The following is an 18777-nucleotide window of genomic DNA, read 5'->3' on the forward strand; positions in this document are numbered from 1 at the left end:
TAAAAGACTTGGTGAAGGGTTAGTGAACAGACACGGGTGGGTAAGACACTGCAGGAATAACTCCTCGTTTTGGAGCCGCGTAGCTGGGTGTCGAAAAGTACTCCTCGTCCTTAGTCATCGTATCTGTCCGAGCGTTGATGATGAAAAAGCTACAACCCAGCGTGAACCTCCTCCTCCTCCTCCTCCTGCTCCTCTCTCTCTCTCTCTCTCTCTCTCTCTCTCTCTCTCTCTCTCTCTCTCTCTCTCTCTCTCTCTCTCTCTCTCTCTCACGTCCGGTAGATGGTCGTAGATCACTGTGACTGTGACGGATGAACCTGCCCCCGGACCTGGCCACGTCCACCTCCCCATTGGTTATAGGGTTGTGTTCCACATCCTACGTATCGTAACTTGATCCCGCCTGACTTATTATGGAATAGCGAAGCCTTGTTCGCCTCTTACGAGTATTTTCCCCAAATGTGACGTGTAGGATAAGGTTGTGTAGTGGCTGTTTCGTAACACATGGTGTAGCAGCAGCAGCAGCTGCAGCAACCATAGCAGTGTCTACCCCGCCCCTGCCTGGATCTACTGGTAGGGAGACCCTGGCATGCTGGGAGGGGAGGAAGGGACGGCCTGGCCTTGATGGCGTCGTTCGTGAGTGACGCAAGGAAGCTAACACTAACATGCTGGAGTGACTGTACTGCCACAGAAGATGGTAAACAAGAAGTTTTGAAATTAGTTACTGAATGAGCTGAATAGAAAAAACGAAAACGTAATATGCACCTGGTTATATATATATAAAGTTTTCCAGCGTTTTTTTTTTTTTAATGTTTCGTAATCCGAGCTCACATTGTTGTTGGAAGATGTTTTCAAATACGAATAAGGACAGTGTAGGCGAAGCTCTACCATGCTGGGCAGTCGCGCGAGAAGGATTAGGTGGCTGATTCCCCCCTTACCACACCTCTGGCCAGGTGATGCTGGCGGGCGTCCCACCTGCACCACCTCAACTTGAGGGAGCGCCGGGGATGGTGGTGGCGAAGAGGCACACAGTCAGCTAATCTTCCTGAATAAGACTGGAAGAACCAATGTAATACCGCGCCCACCACCATGAGAAGATGACTCACATGTATCGAGTCTCACCTTCAGTATGTTGCCCCGAGATCACGAATTCATTTGTTGTGTCCGAAACTAACGGGGTAGTTATGAAAGTAGTGTAGTGGATGAGGCATATATTAAGATATTAACAAGTTAAAAAGAATAGGACATACTCCGACGGTTCTACATTAGGATGCAATTTGAAATAGAATTTAGTAACGTCTGTGTAAGTGCTAAGATATTATACATAATATTTGCTATGAAATATAACGTATAATGCTCAGAATGTATAAGGTGCTAAGGTATTATACCACACTACCATTTCTTGGATGAACAGCCATTGGGGTCGACTCTTATGGAGGTCTTCTATCTCTCTGACCACAGGGGGACTCCATTGATATACCCAGGTCCTGCTGCCACGAACCAAGACAAAGGTTATGGTGTGATCATTCCAATAGGTCTGATCCCTAATGGCCGAGAACGATGGTGGTTTGAGTGCTTTGTCTACGGTAGAGACAGCTATAATACCGGAGAAGTGAAGGAAATGCAGAGCGATGGAAGTTGTCAGAGACGCCGTTAGCTGAAGACCAGAAAGACCTATCAGTGGATGACGAGGAGAGGTTATCGCACCTCCTCTGAATATAGGAATGTTCCGCCTCACGCTTTGTAATGATTACGAGCAGTGGTGAATGAGAGTCGGAGGAAGGAGAGTTTTTCCAAGCCCAATATGGCTGATCCCTTTGTCTGAATGGCCTCAGAACAGTAGCGGTTAAACAATGGATTGGATGACGAAGTCGTCTTGGTGGAAGGGGATAAACGCATCTATTCCCGCAAGAATATTACCTCTGCTCTGCGTTTGGCGGAGACAGAAGCGTCACCACTTAGGAAACAGTAATTTACCCAAGGGAAGTCAGGAAAGAATTTTCGTTAGTTATTCCAGTCAGTTTTGTTGCGGTGCCAATATTTACGTTTAGTAGGGGCTGCTGGAGGGGGAGGTGTCGTCAAAATATATCCAAAACATTAGGAGAGAAGTCACAGCGGTCAGGAATGTGGTTAGGGTGGGAGATTATTTGCTTTAGATCACTAAGAATGAAAATGTGATTGCTTCAATCCCTCTACCATCCGTATGAGGGGAATTCAACCACTCTATGGCGTACGTTGAATTCCTCGAGGTAGAGGATCTCGGCTTGCGAGCAAGAAGATGTCACGGCCTCACAGCAAGAGTTCAGATAGTCGTAGAAAGCCATAAAATTTGTAGAATCAAGAGAGCAGTAGGCGAAACAAAGGAAAACAGTGATAGTAGGGAGACACGAGTTTGAGCCACATAACATCAAAGTTTAGGGACTCATGGTCCGTGGGGCTTGCCACAGGTTTGCTGATATTGGAATAAACACAGATACCACTTTCGAACCTCAGTCGTGAGTGGAGGTTATTGATGGATTTGATAAAGGAGCTCGTAGGAACATCATCAGACGACTGTGTCTCAGAGAGAAGTAAGATATGAGGAGAGATACAGGACAGATGGTGTGCAACAGAAGTGAGGTTACGAGAGAGACCATGAATGTTGGTATAGTGAGTAGGGCGAGAAGGGTCGTGTGAGGGGGGCCGGTATTACGAGAGACTGAACCCTCACTCTCACTGTCAGTAGAGGATCTACCTACAGGATAGTGAGTGAGAAACAGCAGGACGGGTAACAACGTTTTGTGTGATACCAAACTAGTTCAGAATATGTCATACACGCACAGAACATCTTATGAACATTAGAGATACATTATGTATACAGACAAGTTACTTATACTCTGAGCTGTGTATTTGAAACAGGAGACAGTGTAGCACAAAGTCGTTAATACTGGTAGCAATACGAAAGGTTAACGTTACATTACATATAGGACATGCAATTATTGGCACTGGACGTGTTGTTAACATTGGTAGTGATGGAGAGGGTCAGGGTAAATTACACGCAGGACATTGTAGTTACAGAACGTGCTTGCAAGGCAGTGTGTGTGTGTGTGTGTGTGTGTGTGTGTGTGTGTGTGTGGAGGGGGGGTGAGGCAGGGATGGCTGGGCCGTGGTGGTGGTGGTGAGTGCGAGTGTTGACGCCACACCAAGACAGCCGTGTCACGACCTTCAGCAGCCACGGAGGAACCTTACAGCATTTAGCATTGTTTATTTTCGGACCGATGATTTGACGAACGAAAGCGCATGAGTTATTCCCATTGCTGAAGGTGTGCCAATGCATTCCTTTACAATCTGCATATTCCCTCGCTTCACGTTTTGTTTATACATCGCAAGATAAAAAGAGGGAGAGGAAACTCACCTAACTATGCTGACATCTTAACCAGAAAGGACGTGGCAGCTTATAAAGGACGGGGCAGTTTATCTTGAGAAGTGTGACATTAACGCAGCATCGACTGTGGATTTGTGTGTGTGGAGAGGCGGGTCGTGAATGTGTCCGTCCAGGTCTTTATTACGTCTCTATTAAGTCTTCTTTAGGAGCCCCACCTGACACCCGGCCCACAAGGGCTCAGCAGCTCCTCACAAACCCACACAGTCTGTACCTCTACGCTGAGGTGTTTGGCGGATTCGCCCTCCTGCCCTGTGTTGTCGTAGGCAAAATGTTGTTGTTGTAACTGTGACGTCGTACTTTTACGTTTAGGGTTGTTTTTATGTGGTATGTGTGGAGGAAGAGCTGGTGGGTGTTGTGTGTTTAACGCACACACACACACCCACACACACTGAGGGACCTACACTACGTGTTCTGTGGGTTTGTGACGTGGGAATGTAGTACATCCACGGTGTTGTTAGGTCCGCTTCTGGCAGGTTGGTTGGTGTGGATGGGTTCCAGTCGCTGCTGTGGTCCGCTGCTGTAAGGTTTGCACCAGAGTGGTTCTTCCTGAAGTTGATGTTCTCAGGATGTGTTTTCGAGTCCCCTGTTTTCTGATGTGATGGTGTCCCCGTGAGAGTATAATTTTATCACAAGATGTCTGAACATTAAAGAACTTTTAGTACAAGGATGAGCAGCGTTGTTTTATATATGCAAGTTCTCCAGTCTCTTAAGACTCTGCCATATATGAGAATCCCTCATCAGGTGAAGATGACGCGTGATACTGTGTGTCGCGCCCCCTGCAGTGTGGAGCCGCCCTGGGCCCTTCCCCATCCCCGCTTTACCCACCCCCGAGGGCTGCCTGCCTGGGGGAGTGGGCAGGATCTGGTGATGGATGTTGAGGTTGGAGTCTGCACAGGTGAAAAGCGTCATCAGTGTTGGTGGGACTCGTGGCTATAATGATTCACAACGCCATCTTCACCTCGCCAGCTCTGTGTAGTCGCGAGGAAAATGGTGTATAGATGCGGCGGCCGAAAAGGGAGGGTGTGATCAGGAAAATTTTACCATCAGTATTTGATGAAAGTATTTCCTCATGGGCAGGAAAATAGATAATTAGACATTTCTCGTAATTACAATTTTCCCTGTAGTTTAATCTCCATTTTAAGTTTCTGTCTTGACTTTACTCTGTTATTAGTATGTATGATTTTTATATATTTTGATGTGGATGTCTAGCCTGTCAGTGCCGTACGATGGGGCAGGTCAGTTAGTACGGGAGGGTCCGACGTGGCCAGGCCTGGGCTGGTCACTTAGTGTCGGGCGAGTTAGTTAATTAGTTATACCCATTTCATGTGGGGTTATTAGTAGCTGACGAGACGTTGACTGACAGATGGGTCCAAGACGAAGTAACTCTCGAGGGACTGATGTCGAATGATTTAACTTCTGACGAGTTCCTGAGGAGACGAGGCGTTGCCAAACAAGGTGGTGCCGGACCTCCTGGTGGCACGAGCATGTCTTAAATCCAGACGAACTGCCTGTAGACGGAGGAGGAGGAGATGGTGGTGCTGCTGCAGGAGACCAGGCTGGGGATTTAAAGTGCGTCCTTAGTGGCCGTCTCAAGTTTCGTGTGTGTGAGGCTGGGGACTCACGTGGCCCGCCACACCGCCCCGCCCCGCCCCGCCCCGCCCCGCACAGCACCGCACAACACAGGATAACAACACGGAAGCTGTAATGAGAGTTTGCTGTAGTGAACGTACTAGTGACCGAGATGTTTAACTCAGTCGAGGAGGATTTAAAGCACATGGAAATGTACGTGGAATACCTGGAGATAGACGAGTGCAAAGCCGCCTTTATGTAATGTACAGGAAGGTACGTGACGCCGCACAGACGCCCACATACACACACACACACACACGTACGCCCATAACAAGTGCCGTCGTGCTCTCCCCTCCCTCCTTCTCCTGGGACCGCGCGTACACGCCACAGGTGGGTGGGTGGTGGGTCGTGGTGGGGGAAGGGTCTCGCCTTGTATGGTATGTGCGGGTCTCCCGTGAGGTGCGTCCAGGAAGTCTGCTGGCCCAGCACTTGCCCAAGCCTCTCTCACCCAACGCCACCTGTCCTGGCTTCCGCCGATGGAAGGGAGGTTCCGCCCGGCACATGACGCTCACGACGGCTCACCTCCACTGCCAAGTACCACAACCTCAGGTCCTCTTGCTCTCACTTCGCTCGAACTCATCAGATTCACTTGGAACAGTCATGAAGATGTGGAAAAAAAAGTGTTATGTTTATTGGTCGTGAACTTGACGGGCACAAGGATTATGTTTTCGAGCATGTACGGTAAGAGTATAAGCATCAGTAGGAGGTGTGTGTGTGTGTGTGTGTGTGTGTGTGTGTGTGTGTGTGTGTGTGTGTTGGGTTGGAGATTGGGGGGAGGGAGGGAAGGTCTAGAGGTGCCGCCTCACCGTGTGTGTGTGTGTGTGATGGATGGAGGGACCGTACCCTTTGTGCTGGGGCAACCGAAGAAGGATTGTTGCCTGGGTGTGGGTGGAGACGAGCGTGTTCCTACACAAGACTTGAAGTTCGTTTCAATATCCTGTGACTCCATCTGTTAGAAGATTCACCAGACCTTTGCCTGGCACGGGACGCGTGTCTCCAGACAGCCCCCCCCCCTCTTACCCTTGACCTATGAGTTTCGAACTCGTTTGGTGCGGTATCGATGAATGATTATCAACCCCTAACGCACTTTCTGTGTTGCATTACATGATAGCCACAACGGCTTCTGGCATTTCGATGTATTTATCTTTTAGGTCGTCAGACTTTAGGGGTATTTTAGGAGTCCTCTAAATTGTCACCCTCAAAAGTAGTCTGTTAAAAAGGTATAGCACTACAGTCACTTTGGAATTGTTAAAGATTTGTGAATCAGAATATAGTTTGAAAGTACGGGAAAAGTTTAGGATATTTTAAGACTGAAATAGCAGAGTTGTGAAACCTGTAACTTTTAGAAACGAGGCATTATATCTTCGAAAGTCTCAAGCTTGTGGAATATTGCAATATTTTATTGTAAAATGTTTTAAGGAAGCAGACGGCAAGTGTATGAGGTTTTGAGGTCATGCAAAACCTACGCCAAGGGTCAGAAGGAAAAGTGGGTTGTCTAAAAGACTTGGGACTCGTTCTTGGGTAAGGTCTAGGGGCCTGGCCTCCTACTAGGGTAAGGTCTGGGAGGCATGGGCTCCTACTAGGGTAAGGTCTGGGGGGGCCTGGGCTCCTACTAGGGTAAGGTCTGGGGAGGTCTGGGCTCCTACTAGGGTAAGGTCATGTGTTCCTACCAGGTGAAGGTCGCGGGCCTGGCTCGTGCTGTTGTAAGGTGTGGCGAACCTTCAACATCAACAGCCGCCACCACTGCCACAGGCATCCAGCGGCTCTCGTCTCCTAGGGAAAGCAGCAGGTGGGACGTTGTGATATCAGGTAGTGTGCTAGCCCAGCCCAGCCCAGCCCAGCCACGACCTCTCACCGGTCTGGAGGGCCATATATGCTGCTCATAGTGAGGAACCATTCGCCTTCTTTATTGGGATTTGTAGTCGATAATATATTCGATATGCGATTATGGTAAACGAAGGCATTTATGTACAATAAGGCGATGAATGGCGAAGTTTTGTGGACAGTTTTGAATAAGAAAGATCTTATGCGGAGTGAGAGTGAATTTCAGCGTTCTCTTAACCGCTTGGACACGCAAAGCGCCTTAACTTTTCTGCTCTGGTGGTTAAGCGGTTTGGTTTATGGAAATGGGAGGTGTCCGCTACAGAATGTACAGTCCGAGTGATGGATGTGTTTTGAAGACAGCTGGGGAAGGGAGGAAACGCGACCATCATCCGTAATCTGATTATTTTTCAAAGCGTAGTTTAGGTTTGTTGCCCCTGATTATTTGTGTCGTCCCTTCCTTCCGGACATCCGCCAGCCCTACCACCGTGTCGTCACCGTGAACGATATATTATTAGACATGCGGGGTTGGAATGACCATGTTAGACTGGCAGTGTGTGTATCCACGTCCCTTGTGTCGTGCTGAAAACATCCCTGGGTTTGCAAGAAGCTTCATAAAGCACACCGTTCTGTTCCCCTTGCGTTCGAGAATAGCCGACTGTGAGGCGCCTGTGTTTATATGGCTACGAGTCGTTTGAGCGCCCGTTCCGAGCGTTCGAACTTTGACCTGGAAGATTTTTGTTGCTTCGGGATGCCGTGGTTGAAGCCTTCATGGGATGGTGATGTGCACCTTTCCTAGACATTGGCTCAGAGCCACGCAAGATAGTGATAAGAAGATTCGAGCGTTAGTGATTCGAGGCTTTACAGGAATGGTTCGTAGGTCCAGTGGAGACTGACTGTTACGAAGCAGTCACTCTCTGGTGATAGCCGTCCTTTGTTGCCGTCTAGTACCATGGGACACGCCTGGGAGGCCATACAAGTTAATGGCCAAAGGCCGAGGAAAGGCCTTTGGCTTACCTAGTTTTGCTTAAACTCAGAACACAAGGTGGAGGATAATCGCTGTTCACGATGATGATTATGTCAGCTGAGGTCGTGGTGTCAGGAGAGGCTGTAGCTGACATGAACGGTTAGCCAATAGATGGCTTACGCAGTATATTGACAGTGTATCGTGAGGAGGTGCCTGGTGCTTCGAATGTATTGGTGTGGTGTCGAGGGAGATTTTTTTTTTTTTCGTGCTTACACGTCTCTCATGCGCTCATGCTTTGAATTAGACTTGTGTTCTGAGTCGTTTACCTGTACTGTAGACTCACGGTAAAAAGCGAAAAAAAGAAATTATCTTCCCGAATGGGTCCGATGAATTTCGAAATGATCAATACGACTCATGTTGTTTTGGTTGTGTTGGTAAGCGTGGATATGAGACAAATCATGATTATGGTAGACCCACTCTGTATTTATTTCCCTCGAAAAATGAAATCAAGCATAATATTCCTTGTGTCATATAACTGGAAATGTCGCTAGCAATCGATATGTTACAATATCATGAAAGCGGGGCTGCCTTTTTGAAGCCAGGCCAATGGACATTTCTCAAAATCGTTCGTCCGCGGTGCCATATCGTTTCACACAAAAAGTGGTAAGATACTTTTTTTTTTCCCCGTGTGTATATGGAAGTAGATGAGCTTAAGGATACAGTGTAAGCACTGCGTATGAGCAAGACGTGAGGCTGAGTGACTTTTGTGTGGCGAGTGAGAGGAGTTTGTGGCGGGCGTGATCTGTGCCAGGGAGGCGTGAGCCGAATCTTGTATCGGATACGAGGGTTCTGTGGCGGGGTCGGAGCCGAACCAGAGGAGACACTGTGTTAGCTTAGGTACACCAGCAAGGTGTACGGGTGAGGCGGTGTTGTGTGGCGGGCTTGGGTGCTGCTGGTCTGGACTGCTCTCTCACACACACCCACAACCAGTAAACCAAATTTGGTGAAAATGATGATAATTCTTACGCAGTTTAAAGAACGAATTTTAAAAAGTATTTTATAGCAGAGTGGAAGGACTTCTTTTGTCGAGGTTAGACAACATTTAGCACCGAATTTGCACAATTTGTGTATGAATTTTCTTGAGCTTTTTGATGCAAAGGAATACAAGGAATTCAAAAAGCAGCAGAGCAGTGGTTCCTTTACGTAGCTGCTTGTGATTGTGGAAGACACTGGAAACTCACAGATTAGTATGATGTTGAGGATAGAATGGCAATACAAATGAGATAATGAGATTAAACCTTATCGTGTTCATTTGTCTAAGGAGACGCAAGTAATGTTAATCTTGTACCTGAGGCGAAATTTATATCTACTCTGTTCTGAACGCTGTGCATAGTAAATCATCGCACTTTTTTTTTCTCTCTCTCCTTTTTTTCCGAGACGGACTTGCAGACTCACTAGCGCATTTCTCAGTTCATTTTGGTGTAGTCCGTCCTTCGTAGACATATCAGAAGGCATGAAAATCTGCTGCCTCGTATTTTACGAATTCACCTCCCTCCTGCTGGTACGATTCACTAATCTGTTAATTGAGACTGAACGCCTTGGTGAAGAGGGAGTGTCCGTTGCTGATCCTTGAAGTCCTCTTGGAAGGTCGAATAAGACGGCGATATATTTCTCCAGCAACTCTGCCGTCTTCTCCTTTCAGCACGGCGTGAGCTCCTACATGACAGAAAACAAGAGTGTTATCGTTAGCACCACCACAGAACTGCTGTACTACAGCGTCGTCAGCATTAGCTAACCCTGGCGCTCTGATCATAATCTTCCTGTTAAATATATAACGTCTTTTGTTAAGTTTTGTTTTGACGCGGCTGATTATTGTTACTGTTACAATATTCAGCAGATCTTGCATTTGTTTCCTGGGATTTCCAAACTTCCTTTCTTTCTTCAACTTATTTCCGGGTGTTTAAGAAGAAAAGGAAATTAAGACTTTGGACTAAAAATGCTTATCTTCGTTTATCTGCCCACCGCGAGATACATATAAGAATTTCTCTTGTCATTACGGTATTTGAAGTCAGCGCATCCTAGCTGGGGACTTGCACATACCTTTGTTGTGAACTTACGTGTCCTTGTTGTAGGGTGTGATCCCTCACATAGCACCCACATGATAGTGTCCTCCTTCCCCTCCTCCTCGTTCTTCTCTTTCCTTGTATTTCCTCCTCCTCTTCCCATCTCCCTCTCCCCAGTCATATCCCTCCCAACCAAACCCCAACCCTCTCCCTTCCCCACCCATTTCCTTCTCCTCCTCCTCCTTCTTCGACGTCGAAATATATTTTCCTCTGAACGGATGCTCCGTTTATGTAAAAGATTGGTCCGTCCTTGTATGGAGTACTGCTCTCGCATCTGTGGTGGTTCTAGCTCCGTATCCTTACTGGACAGGAGTTGAGTCGAAAGCGGTCCGACTTACCAACTCTCCCAGGCAAACTTCCAGACTTGACCCGCTTGCCCTACGTCGCATTGTCGGTTCGTTTTCCCTCATTTATAGGTGTTGACATATGTTCCGGTGGTGTTCCCTCTTAATTCGTACCAACACAGTCATTCCCCAGTAACTGTCCCTACATCTTAACAGGCACCACTGCATAGTTTTCCAGTATCAGATATCACCTCACCGTTCCCCTGCAATAGGTTCTACATTACCGTTCCCCCTTTAACAGATACCACTTCACCGAGACCCCATTACAAGCCCTTATGGCACCGTTCCCTCATTGCTGGTACGACCTCACTGTTTCCCCCCAAAACAGGTCTCACTGCACAGTTCCCCTTTACAGGTACCACCTCAACCGTGCCCCTACGACACAGATCCCTCCTCACCACTCCCTCCTCATCCTTGTCAGGGAGTTGTAACAAGAGAATGTTTATAGAGACAGATTTGGCAACGAAGAATGAATATGGAAGAAGGTTATAATGGACACTCTTGTTGCCCCCGTCTCTTAACCTCATACCTACACACCCTTGCTTACGCTAGGTTGCTACGCCATTTATCGACCAGCCCCATAGGGGAGGATGAGCAGCTGACCTCACTAGGGAGGATGGGCAGCTGACCTCATTTGGGAGGATGAGCAGCTGACCTCACTGTCCCTGTCCGGGACTCGAAGTCGGGTTCGTGATATCGATGGTAGCTGTGATAAGAGTCGGGTCTCCAGGTTAGCCAGCGACGTGCTGAGCCTCTCTAGCTCCGTCCTCTGGAGCGTCCTGCCACTTTAGGGCATCCTGAGATCTGTAATTGCTGCCTCCGCTTCGCCAGGGCTGACCTCTCGATGGCACATTTGGGGGAAAAGAAGTCATAAGTATACTTCAGTGTCTCTTCGAACCTCGAGTGGTGTATCGGTTAGCGTTCCTCACCGTGATGGGCCGCCCGGGGTCCAGTACATAGGTTCGAATCCTGGGTTGGGACAGTCGGTCGTTTGGCAACTCAGCTTTTTATTCTTCTTTGGGGATTGGTCGATAGAATGGCTACCTGCTTAGGCTAGGATATATATATATATATATATATATATATATATATATATATATATATATATATATATATATATATATATATATATATATATATATAACGCTCATGAGATGACCTTGATGAGGGCATTCATTTGATATGAATAAAAAAAAAAATCTTGGCATCCATTTTCCTCTCGTAATTTATTTTCGTCAATGCATGTACGTGTTGGTCTCTGTTGATGCCGGCCACCCCGGGTGGGCCTTCCTGCTGGTACCGCTGGGTCGTGTGTGGCCTTGATGAGTGTTTTCCTGCACACCCTCGCCCCGCCCGCCCTTCGCCTGGCCCACAGGTGGACTTGGGGCACCCGTCTCCCGTAATGGCTAGCTTAACCTCTTGAGCAGGAAGGCACGACCCTCGAGCGACTACGGCCCAACGCTTGAGCACGACGGATTCATCGCTCGAATATGACGGCATAAGCTTTTTACCTGGCCATAAAGGGTTACTTTTAAGGCCAGATCCTCCCATCCTAGTGTCGCATACCGTGCATCTTACGACGTCGAGCTCAATCAAGGGGGTTTAGAAAACTTTTGTAGCTCCCCAGAAGGGTTCACAGGACGCTTCTGTCGTGCTTGGGGTGACAGAACCATACCTCCCAGGCTTGAAATCACTCCCCAACCTCGACTCCCCACCTTGACGGAGGACTTGCTGTAGTGTGTGTGTGTGTGTGTGTGTGTGTGTGTGTATGTGTGTATGTGTGTGTGTGTGTGTGTTATAGGAAGAGATAGTTTTAGACTCGTGTCGCCTCGTCCCTTAACCTTGTATACATGTACTGCGTCTTTACTCCTGTGTATGTATACACGCGCTTACACCCTAGCCTGAACCAGGTACCCATTTATGGACCATCCCCGAGGGTAGGATAAGACACCTAGGTTGGGTGTGAGCCGACGGCCACGCCCATGGTTCGGACCAGTGCTGGTCCGACCCTGGGCTGGCCCGTGCTGACTCATATGTGCGACTGTATCGTACGGTCTTCCTCGACGACTGAGCCATGTGCAGCGGCAGATTAATATGTCAGTGGGGTGCAGCAGCAGGAGCAGGCATTGTGGTGGCCTCAGTGTTAGTGATAAATCATTCGTCTTGAGAGCAGCTCGGACAGCAAGGCATCTTGCCTGTTTAAGGTAAACACAGATGAAGCGCTGCTCCCTTTACGTCTTGCTTCTAAAGCACATAAAAACGAGTCGGTATTCATCACCTTGAGCACTACGACGGTACGATCCTTGGAGCACCATGGTGTTACGACGGTACGAGCCTTAAGCACATACGACGGTACGATCCTTGGAGCACCATGGTGTTACGACGATACGACTCTTAAGCACATACGACGGTACGATCCTTGGAGCACCATGGTGTTACGACGGTACGACCCTTAAGCACATACGACGGTACGATCCTTGGAGCACCATGGTGTTACGACGATACGACCCTTAACCACATACGACGGTACGATCCTTGGAGCACCATGGTGTTACGACGGTACGACCCTAAAGCACATACGACGGTACGATCCATGAGCACATACGTCGGCACGATCCTTGAGCACCATGATGGTATACGACCAATGAGCACTACGACGGTACGACCCTTGGAACACTACGACAGCACGACCCTTTGTGTATAGATAGCGTAACCTCCATGACCAATACTCATCGAGACTCAGAAAGCCTTTAGTTCTTGATCTTGTATATTGTATTCGTTTTTACGCCTCGTAACTGGACCATACATCGGCTTTTGACGAAGAAGAAAGAAGGAAAAAAAGAAGGGATTGGAAACTAAGAAGACAAAGCCTCCAGGAACCATCATGAATATTACCTTAAGCCTAAAGCGTCTTAACTCAAGCCGTGGTCATGGTGGATGTATGACCTCAACGTTTACTTTGGAGAACCAGTTAGGTAATGGGTAGATAGATAGATAGATAGATAGAGAGAGAGAGAGAGAGAGAGAGAGAGAGAGAGAGAGAGAGAGAGAGAGAGAGAGAGGGGGGGGGGTTGAATACGGTAGCACACACACACACACACACACACACACACACACACACACCACTTAGGACACTGTCTTAGTTCACGTCACTGCTGCACCGTGCGTCCATGGCAATATTGAGCTCAGACCACCACCTCACTGCTGCACCAGGTATATCTGCATAACATCTTGGATGTCGCTGTTCATACCCGTTGACCGCATGATAGATAACACTGAGACATCCCCCCAAGCCTTCGCCAGGGAGGGCCAGTTACTTCTGCCACCCCGGCCAACACCTCAGGAGTGTGGCGGGTGTGTGTGTGTGTGTTTGGGTGTGTGGGCGGGTTGGCATCACTGCCTCGTCTGGAAGAAGAATGGTGAGGGCGTGACCCGCCTGTAATGTTGCTGCTCTCAGTGCTGAATTGGTTAACCGAGGGAGGGAAGGCCATTGGTGGTGCACTCTGTAGGACTGGTCCATTTGCCTGTGGGAGAGAACGAGTTGTTGGTATATGGTTGATGGTAGGGGTTGGGGGTGGGGGGGGGAGGAGAACAGTTCCTGAAGACATATTACGTTAGAGACAAGAAACACCAGTGTGGTGAAAGGGAGTGATTAAGCAGCGGTTCCACAACTTATTCCAACCTCCAGACCCAACCTCCAGTCTGGAGGGAGTCAACTTTTACCGCATCGTAGGTGAGACTTTTGTAAAGTATTATCAAACGTCAGATCTTGCAAGTATTTTAATGGAGAGAAATGTCTAGTTGACTTTATTGTGCGTTCGATGCGTAATGAATTGTTTTAGATTTGTATTTATTGGGTTCCTTACTCCCCTTGTTGATATATACATGGGGAAAAAAAAATATAAGACATTGATAACCATTTAAGCATCGGTTACAGTTGTATGTTTCCCCATTATATATTTGAGCCATTTCTTGTTCTTCCATTGTAAGCAGTAGGAAGTTTTAAGAGAAGCCTAAGGCGATATCACCAGGAAATGTCGATGAGAGCGATGTTTCGAACTGCTGACGTGGAAAATGTTCTTTCTAATCAGACACGACACTTGATCGACTGTCGTGCTATTATCAGACACGACACTTGATCTACAGTCGTGATTTTTGTACGGAATTTGATGTATTATCTTGGATATTCTAAATGTTTTATGCAGAGTTTTTTAGATATTCTAAATATTTTATGCAGAGTTTTTTTTAGATATTCTAAATATTTTATGCAGAGTTTTTTAGATATTCTAAATATTTTATGCAGAGTTTTTTAGATATTCTAAATATTTTATGCAGAGTTTTTTAGATATTCTAAATATTTTATGCAGAGTTTTTTCTTGTTCCGTTTTTGAAGTACAGACTTCTGTAGTTGTAGAGGTTAGCGTTCCTGACTGTGACTTATCCTTGTGATGCCCAGGGTCGAGCGCATAGGTTCGAATCCTATTTGCGGCAGTCGGTCCACAGTCAGCCCTGCTGTTCATCCACCCATAGGGGTTGGTCGATAAAATGGGATGGACTTCATTAGGGCCTCAGCTGCTCGTGCCGTCTCAATTCACATGAAAAGAATTAAGATAATTTGAAAATGTTAAAGAGTTCTTTTTAAACTAAGCATTATGCAAGAATTTTCCCCCAGGTTTGAGAATTACCTCATTTATTATTTTTTTTTTTTTGTTTTTACCATGTAGTCTAATGCAGTTTTGTTGTGAGATATGATTCCGTGATCTGTTTTAGGCTGTATGGATGAGGCTAGACAGCCTCTACACTTCGTTGAGAATCACTCTCTTTAAACTGGTGTTTCGTATCTCCACAGACCAGTATCCTCAACCTTCTCATTGCAACTTCTGTGAATTACTGGTGTTTATCCCTGTTCTGATGATCGTCTTTAGGTCGTGGCATTGTTCCCGATGATCTGATGTATGGTCTCATGGAAATAGCTGACGCTGGTCTTCACTGTGAAGAACACCTGTGGCCAAGCTCAGCTCTGGGTCAGTAGTGGTTGGTCCAGGGTCTTGGAGCAACCCCTGTGGCTATTATGCTCGGCTTGTGGGTCAGCAGTCGTTGGTCTGCCTCGTCTCTTGCACAACACTTGTAGCCAAGTTCGCCTGCGGTGGGAGTTGTGCTTGGTCCAGGGCCCAAATGTGTTGTATGATGAAGGACTCAAAAGCAAACTCTTCAAGGGGAAGTAGGAGAGTAAGGACTTTGTTATCGTGAGGCATCTAGTGCATCGTTATTTACATTCTGGCTGTTCATGTGGTGTGTGTGTGTGTGTAAAGGTATTCCACCTTCTCTCCCACCCGTGCACACGCAGACCTGATCCTTGGTGTAGTTCTACCGGTTTGCACTCCACCTCTTGATCATAGGTGTTGCTCTACCAGTGTAGTACACCCAGAGAAACGTGAGGGGTTGTTCGTGCTGACTGAACGGCACCGACGCATGTTACGTAAAAGCTGTGTCGATGTTAAGTGCCCCCTCGCTGTCTGGAACTCATGAGTGAAATGAGAAGGTCTGAGGGACTAATAACACTTAGCGTGAAGACAAAGAAATACGCGACCAACTGAGGAGAAAACTGTTTTTGAGTGATTGATTGAGGAAGAGGATTTGTTTAATTGTGTTTTTATGATGTTTTCCAGCCTTAGAACACTTGGGTTGCCTGCGTAGTTCGCGCAGTGTATAGTGTTGCAAGGAAACTGTAAAGACGTGATACTTACGTAGTAGTAGTAGTGCAGGTGGTGGGGGAAGTGACGGGGTTTTCAGTTAAGCCCGGGCGCCGTGGGCTGGGGTGGGTGTCCGACGGTTGGCAAGACGATGTGAGCCCACACACCAACGCACCCCTGCCCACTCACCGCCACGCACTCTCTCCTTACCAGCAAATGAACCCTTCAGTGATATTAAGGAAAAGTGTTTCCGTGGATAGAAAGTGAGAAAAGACCGTGAAAGTTGCGTAAAATTGTTGCCGGACATCGTGAAATGCGGTAATTTGGCAGAAGCCTCCACCGTGTGTGTTGGTTGTGGTGGCGCTGTGGCGAGCGGCAGATGGACCATGAGCCCCGTCCACCAGTCTACCACCATCATGTTGTCTCTCTTGAATATTTCCTTGGGTAGGTTGGCTCACCCCGGGGATGGCCCCAAGGCAGGCCCTTACACTCACAGTCCTAGGGGGGCCTTGCTTGTGTATGGTTTTATACACGTTTTCTCTGTTGTTTATGGAAGATAGGTTTAGTCAATGAGGTTTTTTTTTTATTGGACTAAAAGATTGTGTAAATTGAGTGAAATATTGATTCATAAAGTTTTAGCTTTGTACACAATAAGGAAATAAGGAAGACACGAATCCTAGTACGAGGCACCTGGCTGCCGAGACTAGAAGGAGAGTCTTATGTGTGATTGTTGTTTTTGTTTCCCATTTAGACGGAGAGTTAGCGAAGAAACACGGTGAGCCTAGTGGGTCACCGGGCGTGGGCGAGACTTCCACCCCATCCTACCCCCAACCCGCGGCCACCACCACCACCCCCACCAGTGGCCACGCCCCTCGCCTAAAACGCCCAACCTTCCTACCAATCAAGAACCATGCTCGCCCCGCTCTCTCATCCAATGACAAGCAATCTCCCATCGGAGCTGGCAAGGGATTGGAGGAGAAATCGCATGAGTCCCTCCCCCTTTTTACGAGCACCTCTCAGAAAGCACCTCCTTGCTCGTCACTCCGCAGCCTGCCCAATAGCATGTACCAGTTATCAGCAGGTGCGAGGCTGCCCACTTTCTTGTCTTCCTCATCCTTAGACTTAGGTTATTTTTTTTTTATTTGGCTGTGCATGATCATTAGTGTTGCATCCCATTTATCATATGTTTGGCCTGAGCTTGAGGGAACTGGATGTTTAGTATGCCCTCCCCCCTCCCCCCCACCACTCCTTAAATTATTAATGCTTCATAAAGATGAATGAATAGATTCTTATGCCTTTAAATGCTTTTAATACCCACTAATACAGTGTTTAAATATGTGTTTTGTGTAATGGTAGACAAAGTATGCTTAGTTGAAGCATGGACACCGTCAGGACGCTCCAGATGTGTGGCAGGTACACAACCATCTCCTTCCTGCTGTCATATATATATGCCCCACCATCCTGGCTTCCTACACTTTCAAACATGAAACCCCATTTGAGAACGATAGCGCGATCCTCAGCAGCGGTGGTGTAGCGGTCAAGACTGTATGGCCAGTGTTGGGCTATGGTAGCTTGGTCTTTTGACCTCACCTAGAGTCAGGTCAAAGGCCAGGTCATTATATCCAATAGTTTATACAGTCTACCTCAAGGACCCCATCATTTTGATGAAGGGTCGCACTGTTGTGCTGTCAAGGGTCGTGCCGTCGCGCTCTAAGGGCTAAAAAAGAAATAAATTGTCTTGGCAGACTCTGCCGCACCTGGAGCTTTCCTGATGGTGGTGTTTGAGGGCCAGCGCTGGTGTGTAGGCTGGGTGAATTTACGTCAAGACAGAGCACACGCGCGCGCGTCGGGCGGCTCTTTAAGGCGCCCGTTAATGTTTGTTGTGGTGCGTGGTAACGGTAGACGCCATTTCCTTGTAGTTGACGCACAGGCTGATATTTTGGAATCATTGCCATGTTTGGTGTGTGGTCTGTCTTGCATGTACATGAACATCACCATGGTCAAGCAGAGGGCGTGGGCCTGCCGTGTGTCCCTCTCTCAGTACACAGGAGGCCGGCGCCAGCCTGCCTCGAAAGTTCCCCAGCTCCTGAGTAGGATCGCCAGTCCTGGGTAGGTGAGGTAGGAGAGGTGTAGCTGCAACAAGCTGGCTGCCCTGGTGTCGTACGACAGTCTGATGGTGTGAACCACCTCTCTTTCTCTCTCTCCGTAACCCTACAGTTGGCACGCCGACGGTGGCCACTACTGCCGTCGGTAGAGGCGCGGCCGTAGTGGGCAGGGCAGCAGGAGGAACCCCTTTGGTGACATCGGCGACGACCCCCACGGCGGCCACGACCAGCGCTCCGGCCACCACTACCACCACCATCACCTCAAGCAGCAGCAGCAACGCCACCACCACCACCACTACCGACGCCATGGTCGCCCGCAGGTCCAAGACTGTCTCAGGTCAGTACACACACTGCACACCTTCTGGGAAACACTCGCCAGACATCATTACTCAGACCTCGTGTCCGTATCATTAAATGGCCTCTCTCTCTCTCTCTCTCTCTCTCTCTCTCTCTCTCTCTCTCTCTCTCTCTCTCTCTCTCTCTCTCTCTCTCTCTCACACACACACACACACACACACACACACAAACCTGCTCCCGTTTTCTGCAATATCGGTGTAAAAGTGTTAAGAACACACGACTGAGCATTCGAGGATATATATATATATATATATATATATATATATATATATATATATATATATATATATATATATATAATTACGTGGGTTCTGTAATGT

The 18777-nt window shown here is 47.8% G+C and overlaps 1 protein-coding gene across 6 annotated transcripts in view; it reads left to right on the forward strand.

Annotated features, from left to right (window-relative positions):
* Positions 1–18777, forward strand: part of LOC139766419 (rho GTPase-activating protein 21-A-like) — an 842055-nt gene that overhangs the window by 643508 nt on the left and 179770 nt on the right. For 4 of the 6 annotated variants that reach the window (XM_071695368.1, XM_071695121.1, XM_071695180.1 and 1 more), the window contains 2 exons: positions 16747–17076; positions 18213–18437. The exons of 1 other annotated variant lie outside the window; for it this stretch is intronic. In XM_071695368.1, coding sequence (XP_071551469.1) covers positions 16747–17076; positions 18213–18437 — 555 coding nt within the window. The remainder of the gene's footprint in view (positions 1–16746; positions 17077–18212; positions 18438–18777) is intronic. One more of the 6 variants, XM_071695281.1, reaches the window with a different exon arrangement.

This window comes from Panulirus ornatus, chromosome 1, assembly GCF_036320965.1.
Source record: "Panulirus ornatus isolate Po-2019 chromosome 1, ASM3632096v1, whole genome shotgun sequence".
In the NCBI taxonomy this organism is placed as follows: domain Eukaryota; kingdom Metazoa; phylum Arthropoda; class Malacostraca; order Decapoda; family Palinuridae; genus Panulirus; species Panulirus ornatus.